Here is an 11,025-nt window from a genome sequence, read left to right as displayed (position 1 = left end):
GCCATTGTGATTTCTGCCCCATGGGTGATATTTTCAAGAGCACTTGGATGCCAGAGGATTTCCAGGAGGTTGGAAGAGGACAGATATTGTACTTCCCAAAGGAGATAGATGTCTGGAATTGCCTACCAGGCAGCTCACCTTCAGTGCCCTGGATGAAATTGCTACACGCTGTCCTGTCAGTTTTACAAACGACTGGATCATAGTGTGATGCACCCTGTCTGTATAATTTACTGGGAACAGACTGTGCTGTGTCAGTCTAATCTCATTCTGGCTAAGCAGCAGAGTGGCTAAAGGGGAAGGAATAAATGTATCCTGAGTAAGGGTTTTGTTACAGTTCATTACAGTCCCTCATGATAGTCTCATGAGCAAATTCGTGCTGTAAGTGACTTCTGTTCAGTTCCAGGATCATTTTCTTGGAAGTACCCCCTAGAAGACAGTTTTCACTTGGAAAAATAATATGCACAGACCCAGGCAGGGAAGATTATAGGCCTTTTGGGGAACAGGGGTCAAAATGGTCCTGACAGGAGTCTGAAATCAATGACGTGAAACCCAGTAATGACAAGCACGAGGTGTTCCGCTCAGGAAACGCAGGAAGGGAGCGGGTGGATCGGCAGCAGGGTGGGGAGGAACTGGCGCACAGGGAGCAAGCTGGCTGGATCCACGGGAGTGCAGCATTGTGTTCATGGCTTCCTGATTCCCCCTGACATCTCACTGCAGGTGCCCAAGTGCTTGCCAGGACCTAATCCTGAATCCCATGAGCTTCACTGGGAAAAAGCCATGGCTGTGTCTGTTACAGGAGGGCTCTCCACTAATGAAATCTGTGTGATCTGCCTGTCCCTCAGCACCACAGCACTGGGATCCTCCAAACCAGAACCATGGAGAGGAGCAGGGAGGGGAAGGGGAGACAGCCGAAAGCTGGAACAAGTTTCCTCAGCTGGGTAGAGAGGGTTTGTGGAGCTGCTGGGCTTCCCAGCCAGGAGCAGCCCCTGCTAGGCACAGGGTGGAGTGGGCAGGCAGAGCCTGCTGGGCTGTAAGCACAGGATAAATGGGGGAAAGAAGATAGCTGGATGGAAATGGCACCATCCCACTAAAGGCCTCTGAAGAGTTTTTGGGCAGCAGGCTGGGCTGGAGGATGGCTTTCAACTCTGATGGAACTGGGAGAGGGAAGCTGGGAGATTCTCTGAGAGGACAAAAAGCGGACAGCAAAATGAGGGGGAGAGAGGCTTTGCAGGAGCAGTTGGGCCACTGCTGCCAGCACCTCATTTGATTTGTGATGCTGTGTGGCTCCTGCTGGTGGATCCCAAGGCCATGAAGGTCTTCCCTCTTCCCACGGGAACTGCTCCAGGGGTTATTCCAGCCAACAAATATACCATTTGAAAAACAAGGAGGAAGTACCATGTGATACCTAACAGGGAACATGCTTACAGCCCCTGAAGACCACAGAACATAAGATGATGTTCTCTTGCTTCCATAAAAATATGCAGCTGTTTCATTTGTGAAGAGGTTTTGTGGGCAAAAGAGTTAAGCACTTTGTTTTACAGTTAAAGAGTGGCTGAAGTGGTGTCTGCAACTATGAAAAGCGGTTCCGGTTGATACTACATGTTGAAGTCAGTCTTCCAAAATCAATATGTTTTGTCAATAATGAATGAATTGTAGCTGAGAAGATAACTTTGCAGATAGAGTTGCATTGGTGATAGGAGAAAATTAATTTCCATATGAACAACACAAACCATTTTTACTGGATTTTTAAGTTGCCAGCCAATGACTTTGTTTCTCAAAATGCAGTGGAAATATTTCTTGTTTATTTCTTGAGTATTATGAAAGATTTAAAAAAATGCAGGGAAAGGTCTTTTCAATGCTCAAATGACAATTGGCATTTGAACACAGATATAGTTATGTTTCTGGTTTTATATAGATACAATAAATTTCTCTCTTTACAAGTTGAATTAGCTCCACTTTCTTTACTGTTAAGTAGCAGAAATTTGCTTTATATAACTCAGTGGAAGGCAAGAGCATTTTCCAGAAATACAGTGAGGCATCATACAACCCTCATCTGTTTCAAAGGGAATATGATATTTTGGTAACTATGTTGTTGACTACTTGTAACACCCCTTTGAGGTTGTTTTTGTGGCTAGATAAGAGGGCCAACACAGCATGTGACCACGTTTGATGTGCATTAGAGAAGCTTCAAACTTTATTTGCTGTTCTTGTGGTACTGCGAAATAAGTCAGTTGTGAAATGACACGCATGGAGCCAAGAACTCATTCCTGCTATTGTCATAGTGCCAGTGTAACTATATATTGATTTTTAAGAGAGCTACCCTGTTCTGCTCAAGTCTGTGATGGACATTTCAGCTCTTTTCCCTCATTACATGTCATTGTTCACTGGACTGAAGGTAGAAATGAGATGTTGTATACTATATTAATTAAATAGCCTGAGATATTTATAAAAAACTAAGCAGTTACATGTTTTTTATATCTGCCTGGCTGCAGAGGCTGCTGAGCAGGTGACTGTGGGCGTGTTGCTCGCCTTGTTTGCCCTTGTGCTGTGGGAGTTGGTATCAAGTGCTAAAGGAAGAGTGGCAGCCAGGCACAGTGACTCACCAATTCATTACTTCTTCCTCCCTAATGAGGCAGAGCTTGTGATTCAGGGAATAGTTTTGTGAATTAAATCTCAAGCCTGCTGTGGAACTGTGTGGCTACTCTGTTCTCTTTTCACTTTTATTTGTTATTTACCACCTGAGCAAGGCTGTAAGGCTTAGGTAGCCATCCTGCCTGGAAGTGAACAGGTAAAATTTGAAATGTTAACTGTGTTTATGTTTGACTAAACAAGAAACCCCCAAAACAAAATCTCTAATTATAGCAGTGGGGTGGGGTGGAAAGAAAGAAAAAGGGTAAAAAGGAAAGCAGAGCCACGAAGTTCTTGTTGCCTGTAGAGTGAAAAAAAAAAAAAAGTTCTTTCTTCATTAGCCAGAATCTCCTTTCATGCCTCGTCTGTCATTGTACCATTGTGTAGCAGATCTCCACTGAGCATATATTCCTGAACATCTGACTCCAATTTCTGTACAAGTTATGTTACCCATAGTGCACAGAGACCGAGACAGTGGAGAGTCACCCATGGTTCTCCCCAGCTGGCACAGTATTTCAGCATGTTATGGGTGTGAAACCCATTGTGTGAGGAGCCAAGAGCAGGGTGGGCTTCATGACCCTTCAGGGCAGTGGGTCACTGATGCAGTTCTGGAAGTGGTGCTGGAGGGAGTTTTGTGCATATTTGTGCACCCAGCTTACACCTGTGTGTGCAATGTCAATAGCTTCTATTTCCCATCCATGTGAACACACCTGGCCCCAAACTGCATTGCTGTTCTCGGTCCATCTTAGTGGGACACCTTTCTGTTCTGCTGAATAGGATGAGAATGGAGATGGAGCCAGGGAGCTGAGGAACATGAAGTCAGACCGGATGAAAGTCCTACAGATGGATGTGTGCAGTGATCAGGAGGTGGCCCAGGCCGTGGATTTTGTGAAGAGGACCCTGAAGGAGCCAGAGGAAGGTATGTAGGGATCTTTTGCTCACAGAATCCTTTCTACAGAGCAGGCCATGCATTGACCAGGTCTTTCTGTGCACCACTTAAAGAGGGCTATCAAGTCTGAAGCCCTGTCACACTGTGTGGCTGGCAGTCAGGCCGTGCTGTACCCGGGTCAGTGAGGACAATTGTCTTGCTATTGATGTGGCAGCCACATGGAAAGAGACCAAGACTGGCTGGAGGATTAGGCTTTAACTCTACATCCCATAAAAAGCAATGAGTGGCAGCAAGCCCACAAGTATCTGTGTCTTTGTCCTTGAATGTCTATGAAGGGCATGGAGCGGCCAGAGCTTGATCCCTTCCTTGTGCTCCTGCCACATGTGCTCCTAGCTCATGCAGACCTTGCTGGTGACCCTGCTAATGAAGAGGTGACAGGCCCTGGCTGCTTACTGCTGCTGTCCCCTCTGCTGTGTGAGTACAAATGAGTGCTGAGCTGGAGCACAGATTTGAGCTACCCCCAAACCTGGATTAATTTTTGGCCCGATCCATCCATGTTTTCAGTTTGCCATGCAACATACCAGAGGTGATGTGAAATGGAATCCAGGCTAGGCTTGGCACAGATGACCTTAATCCACGTCACTTTAAGCATGAGTCCAACTTGTGGACCCTGAAAACATGTCAAAGGAGATAGGAGTCCCATCTTTCCTTCTTGGAAGTGCTTTTGCAGTGGGATATGAGTTTACAGTCGGAGCCTGATGTGACACCACCTAACCTCTTCCCAAGTGATGAGGTTGTGAGGCTTCTTGCTCTGCATAGGCTTCTCTGCAGCCTCTATGCCAGTAGCAAGCTGGACAGCAGCTGTGGACACAGGCTGAGGGTGAACTGAAGTTTGACATCTGTAGCTTCAGGACTTCAGGGTTGTGACTTAAAGCTGGTTGCTCCTCTTGAAGCTTGGGTGAGATTGTCATGGCCCTGTTTTTGTTCACAGCAAGTATTAAGCTAGTAAATAACAATAGCTCTAATCTTCATGCAAATTACGTGAGCACACCTTTGCTTCTAAAACAAGCATATGAGATGTTACTGAGTAATGTACAAGCTCTGATCCCACACATGTTCTCTCTGCATGATTTTTCTTCCTACACAAAACCACCCAGCCCTCATCATGCATTTCACAGCTTCTTAAGCTTTTCCTGAAGAGCCCAGCAACAGCAGTGGTGGCACAGAGCCTTTTCCCACTGAAAAGGAGCAGCTCTGTTCCTTCTATAAATGCAGCAGTGTTTGCAAAACCATGTGTGTAGCAGTGACAGAGAAGCCTTGCATCCCTGGCCAGCAAGTTGAACCGGTTCCTCCTGTAGCTGTTTGCCCCAGCATGGTGTGTAAAGCAACTAAGGCTCCTTTTCAGGCCCATCAGGGTGACTGAGGTTTGAGGCTTCCCAATAAATAGTGCTCAATAAAAAAGTGCTGGAATATAGACACTATTGAGACTGAGGTGCCTTGCAAAGGGGTGTGATTGCACACTGAATGTGGCCCCAGAGGAGCTAGTGCAGAAGAGTTCTTGGGCTGTACAGTTCTTTATACCTCTTCTCCCTGTGCTGTGTACATAAGGCTGAACTCATTTGATAGGAGTGCCCGTTTGCTTTCAGTCTTATGCAGTTCCCACTGTATTGTTGATACTAGAGACGTAATAGTGATAAGGCTCTGCTCAATAAGCACACTGCTGTCCAGCAAACAACCCTGTGACTGGGCTCCCCTCAGCCCTTTGTTCTGTTTGTAACGTGCCCTGATCCATGAGCAATGGAATTCTAACAACAAACAATTGTAAATAATGATTCAGGGACGTTCATGAGAACTAACATCACAACCCAGGGACATTGCAATGGGACATTGCTGTACAGAAATTTACGTGAATTTGTAAGGAATACTCTACAGAGGTCAGTTTGTGACCAACAGGTGAAGCCTTTGGTAAATCCCTGCCAAATCTTCTTTGCGTGTTTTTTTGTTACTGGTGAAATTGCTCCATCAAGTGCCCTGTTTCCATGGTCCTCTTGCTGGCAGTTAGACCTCACTTTTCAGCAGCACAGGGACCCCATTCAGGCTGAGATGCTGTGCTGGATGCAGATCAGTGTGAATTTCAGAGTCATCTTGACCCATTAAAACTGGGAGCTTCAGTAACTGAAGCAGCAACAAGCTGTTGTACACAGCTGGTCAACAGCCTTCATGGAGAACAATCTTAGCTGGGAATGGGGCAGAGTTACTGGGGCCCATGTGAGTGCACAGAGTCAGTCTGGCAATGGCATGTTGGTGTTTTTAAGTGCAACAGGAGGATAAATTCCATTGCACAGTGGCAGAATATTGCAATTTGCTTAGAAGACTATGTTTGGTAAAATATATGGTTGCTATGTGACTGAATCAATACAGGGTGGAAGTTAAAAGACTTTCATACATTAGGGTAGGGAAGCTATGGAGCAGAGGCAGGGCAAATAGCCAAAAAACTTCTGAGAGAGAGCTTGATAATGTTTATCAACAGGGTGGCATGACATTGGTGCTTTTGATAGCAATGTTGGAGCTCCCTGGACATGAAGACTTCTTCTTTGCCCTATGTTAGTTCTTGGTGGTACAAGAACGGTCCTGGAGTGGAAAGGGGCCCCAACTTTAACTGAGTCCAATGCAACTCCAACAGTCCAGCCCTGACCCCAACACAGTGAAAAAAACATGGTGTATGGCAGGACATCTAATGAGGAGCAACTCTGTTGTGTTGTTCCAGCTCTTCCGTTTGTTCCTTGTGCAGTTTATAGCTGCACAGTCCCATGCTTCAATAAATCCATGAAGTATGGATTCAGCCCTACAAATATTTGCCACAGGGAATCCTGCAGTAATCGCTTTGAAGGGTCAAGTCCTCAGTGACCTGTTAAGTCCTGACATGTAAGGGGCTCGGGCTCAGTGCAGAAGCTCTTGGGAAGGGCAATCAATTTAATTTTGACAGGACTGCATGTGCAAAAGACATTAATTTTTAAATTCTAATAGTTGTAAGGGTTGGTTGTAAGTTTGCTAACTCCTGATGAAGTTAGAGTTGAGGGAAACCAAATACTTGGACTAAAAGACAGCACCTGTTAACTAGGCCATGAATGTGCAGATCAGTACCATGCACTCTCCAAAACAGTGAGTCAGAGTTGTGAAGGGGATTTAGAAATCCGAAATATTTGTTTTCTTTCATTTTTGTTTTTTTTTCTGCTGATTGCAGGGAAGTCCAGCCCCCTCCAAATTGCAAAATCCATTATAAAGTCACCAAGTGGAGACAAAACTGGGATCAACAGGAGTCTTAAAAGACTGTCAGTCAGATGTAGCCTTATGAAGCCCCAGAACAGCATTTGACTGTACAGCAGATATTCAGGGAGGCAATATTTGTGTGGCCCCATCACTTTCCTTGATGTTCCAAACAAGCCCCTGGTATACCAAGAGTGTATTTCATCTCCTTGCTGGGCTTTTCTCTACAGGCTTTTTCTACAAAAGTGCCCAGTTCTTTGTCAAGGTTTTAGGTTACTGTGACTAACATGAAAATGCTTCTCTGTGACACTCTTCCTTGTCCCACACGGTAATCATGTGTTTGTTGGCAGGTCTGTGGGGCCTGGTGAACAACGCTGGCATCTCGACCTTCGGAGAGGTAGAATTTGCAAGTTTACACAACTACAAGAAGGTGGCAGAGGTCAACCTGTGGGGCACTGTGAGGGTGACAAAGGCTTTCCTGCCCCTCATTCGCAGAGCTAAAGGTACATGCTGGGCAGTGTGGCAACACTCAGAGTTTTTGTAGCACAACAAAGAGATGTAGCTAGAAATCCAGGCTGTACTTGGGGGAATGCCTGTGCAGTCCAAGAAGAGTTTCTGAGGATGCACTGTAAGCATTTGGTAGTACAGGCCATTCTTGGGGCAGTCCAGGCACCTATAGAGCAGGTGTTATCTTAAACATCCAGGACATCAGAGACCTTTGTGCAGTGTTGGCAGATATCACACAGACAAGATAATCCAGAGTCCATGGAGTGCTTATGTTTGGATAACTGAATCTTCTCCCTTCATGTTATTCAGTTCACAGATGACTTCAGGTAGTGACAGAATAAATGAGAGTCAAAACCAGCCATTTTAGATATCTTACAAGAAAATGGTGTTATCAAAACTCTGTTTTATATTGAAAAATTATATGTATGAGCAGAACTCTGAAAAGCTTCTTTATTTAGCATGCTGGTACAGGTGTGTGTTCTGTGAGGACAAAAAGGGGCTATATTGAGGAGATTGCTCAGACGCCATTTTCAGACAGCAAGTAACCACTAAACAAGCTCCATCTCACTACATAAGGTATCTTACCCTTCAGGTCAGCAGGTGGTTCTCACAGTCCCACTAAGTTACACTTAGGTCTGGAATGAGACAGCAGAGCTGCCCACTTTTTCCTCAGCTAAAATTCTGAACTACGCAAGGGTTTTGTGCTCCCTAGCTGTGAAAATTCTCCCTGTAAAAATAACTGGTGGGATTTAAAGGGCTTGTTTGTAAGTGTATCTGAAACCATAGTACTTGGATAAAGCCTGAGACACACACAGAGGAGTGACCACTGCTGCCACTGCCCTGAGGCAGTGCCCTGAAGGCTGTCACAGGCTGCTGGCAGGAGTTAGGACTATTGTTCTCCACTGCCCCATGGACAACAGCACATCCAGTCTCCTCTTGTTTGTCCCAGGAATGGCCACTGTAGAGACTCATGGCTGACCAGCTGGGTGAGGGGGTTGTGCTGCTCATGCTGCAGGTGCATAGAAATCTCTATTCATTCTCTGCCATCCAGCTCAGGTCTAAAAGTACACAGGTGTGTTAGGCAGATGAGTTGTTGTGCTTACAGAAAGAACCAAGATGTTTGTATGTCATCACAGAGAGTTGTGAGCTTTGCAGTTCATGACACTGCTAGCTGGGAGCTTGAGCCCTTCTCTAGCAAGACATACAAGTGAGAACACACTGCTAGCAGTCTCAAATTAGGGTACCTCTCTACTTGGAAATTAGGAGTGAAACGTCTTGTATGCTTTTTAAATTCTCTGATGCAGAGGTAGGCATATATATCATCCCTGGAGGAGGTCAGAAGAGGGGTTAGCCTTGCTTGAGGCAGGAGAGAAAAGCTCCTTGACAAGAGATGTGTATTCAAGATTCAGATTTTAGAAATCAGCATCATCCAACTATGTACATTTTCACTGGGATGTTCTGTCTGCTGTTTCTGCAGCCCATCCTCTCTCCCTGATCTTTTCTCTCTAGGCCGTGTGGTGAACATCACGAGCATGTTGGGACGCATGGTGAGTCCATCTCGCTCTTGCTATTGCGTTTCCAAGTTTGGGGTGGCAGCCTTCTCCGACTGCCTGCGGCAGGAGATGTACCGCTGGGGGGTTCGTGTCATCCTCATCGAGCCCAGTAACTTTGTGGCAGCGACCGGAATCCTGACGGCAGCCGGCATCGACAGGCAGGCCGAGGCACTCTGGAGCGGGGCCAGCGACACCGTGCGGGAGGACTATGGTGGCGAGTATTTCACTCGCCACGTGGCCATGATGAAGTCCTTCGTTAACAGTGGCCTGAAGGACATGTCTCTGGTCTTGAATGACATCACCGAAGCGCTCACGTCCACTTGGCCCAAGAACCGTTACAACCCCATGGAGACCTACTGGTGGGTGAGGCTGCAGGTCATGACCCACCTGCCCACGGCCATTGCTGACTGGCTTTACATCCCTGGAGCCACCCTGTGAACAGGCTTCCTTCAGGCATCCCTCCAGGGCTCCTACTCACACACAGCTTAGGGCTGACCTCTGCACTCCTTGCTGCTGTGTCTCCTCTGGAGATGCAAGTGCTTCCACTTTGGGTTATGGTTTCAAGATGTGTTGTGGGGTGCTAGAAAAACATGACCTTTTTGTTTCTTTTTTTTTTCTTTTTTTCCCCCCTAGCTTTTGTTGTTTGTATTCGTTGCTGTCCTGATTAAAGTTGAAAAGTGTTTTCCTTTTACCTATGGAGAAGGCAGAGGAAGGTAAATATAACATGTCAAATATGTGGCTAATGTAATTAGGTCAGCAGAATTTGCCCAGTGATAAATTTGGCTTATTAATGGGCTCTTGCTTTTCCTTACAAGGACAAACTGCTAATAGCAGAGCAAGGCTGTTGCTATGAGATGGCTCGAAGGGAGAAACTAAAACGGGAAACAAAAGCAGAGTTTTCCATTTGGTTGAAAATGGGTCAGTCACAGCTTTCCATTGTTTTCCTGATACTGCTAGGAAGCTCTGCTGTGACTGTCTGCTCTTTCCAGGGAAGTAGCAGCACTGCCTCTAAACAGCCTCATTACCTAGCTCCAAAGAAAGATTCTTCCCTCCCAGCACTGTGGCCAGGAGGTGCCAGAGCCAGCAACTGGGCACAGGATGGGCAGGGAAAAGCCCTTCTAATAATGACGTCTGAGCCATCCCTCAGCAGTCCCTGTGGATGCTGGGACTTTGCAGCCTCTCTCCACGTGCTGCTGCTGAGCATTGTGGAACAGGGTTGAAGCTGATGTAGCAAATAAATTTGGGTCCTCTGACTGCTACCTTAGGTGCCTGAGCTACTCAGCTGGGGTACAGACACTGTCCAGCCATCCCCCTGCTTCCCTCTTGCTGGTGAGGGAGCTGCTGTTGGCTTTTCCAAATCACTTTTTTAATTTATCCTCTGCATTTGAACAATAATGGGGCACTGTGCAGTCAGTGTGGTGTGACTATGAGCTCTGGAAGGATGCTTTAAGGGACACGTCTTATTTTTAATATTGCACAATGAAATCTCCATGTCACACAATCATCTTCTCTGAAAACCTGCTGAGAACTGATAAGAGCTACTCTTGCCTAGTATTCCCAAGGGTCTCTTCTGTTGGCCATATGCAGGATTTCAATAATGTTTTCCAAGTGCTGGGGCTGCCTGGCTTCATGCCTCATTCCCTCTGTTCCAGTGATGACCGCCGGTGGAGCAGCCAGCAAGCTGCTGGTGCTACTGGCCAGGCTTGGGTCCAAGCCTCTTACTCCAGGGACCAGCTTTTCCTTCCACTGCTGTGCCTTATGTGAGATAAAGAGGCTATGAAAAGAGCTTATTGATTGCTCTTTTTCATCTGTCTCTGCTAGCTCTGACTTGGAAACTGTGCCTTAAGCTGTGTGCCACTGGCTGCAAATTCTTGGAGTCTGCAGACAGCCATGAGTACTGTGATGCCTTGAGGATGAAAGCAGGTTTCTCTTGGAGAGGCTGTCAAGGCAGCTTGTCTTACAAGTAACAACTGCTAGAAATACTGCTGTGCAGTTTGTTTCTTTTCGAGATCATCTGCACATGGAGATTTCCTGGGATTCAGGACCCAGAAGGACCCCACTGAACTGCAGCTTAAACAGTCTTGTAATCACTTCTGCCCCCTGCACTGTGAAATGTGATTAATGTTAAGTAGCTCTGATTTGCACACAGAGAAAAATAAACTGTGAGATTTGTAAAGCATA

At 46.2% G+C, this 11,025-nt stretch overlaps 1 protein-coding gene across 2 annotated transcripts in view; it reads left to right on the top strand.

The window, feature by feature from the left end:
* Window positions 1-11,025, top strand: part of LOC146433295 (D-beta-hydroxybutyrate dehydrogenase, mitochondrial-like) — a 17,155-nt gene extending 6,130 nt beyond the window's left edge. Inside the window, exons 3-5 of one of the 2 annotated variants that reach the window (XM_085069459.1) lie at window positions 3,406-3,547; window positions 7,135-7,287; window positions 8,801-11,025. In XM_085069459.1, coding sequence (XP_084925585.1) covers window positions 3,406-3,547; window positions 7,135-7,287; window positions 8,801-9,282 — 777 coding nt within the window. In that variant the 3' untranslated portion in view covers window positions 9,283-11,025. The remainder of the gene's footprint in view (window positions 1-3,405; window positions 3,548-7,134; window positions 7,288-8,800) is intronic. The other variant, XM_085069460.1, reaches the window with a different exon arrangement.

The sequence above is a fragment of the Lichenostomus cassidix genome, chromosome 9 (assembly GCF_008360975.1).
Source record: "Lichenostomus cassidix isolate B80296 chromosome 9, HeHo_3.0, whole genome shotgun sequence".
Lineage (NCBI taxonomy): Eukaryota > Metazoa > Chordata > Aves > Passeriformes > Meliphagidae > Lichenostomus > Lichenostomus cassidix.
This window is presented reverse-complemented; position numbering and strand designations above follow the sequence as displayed.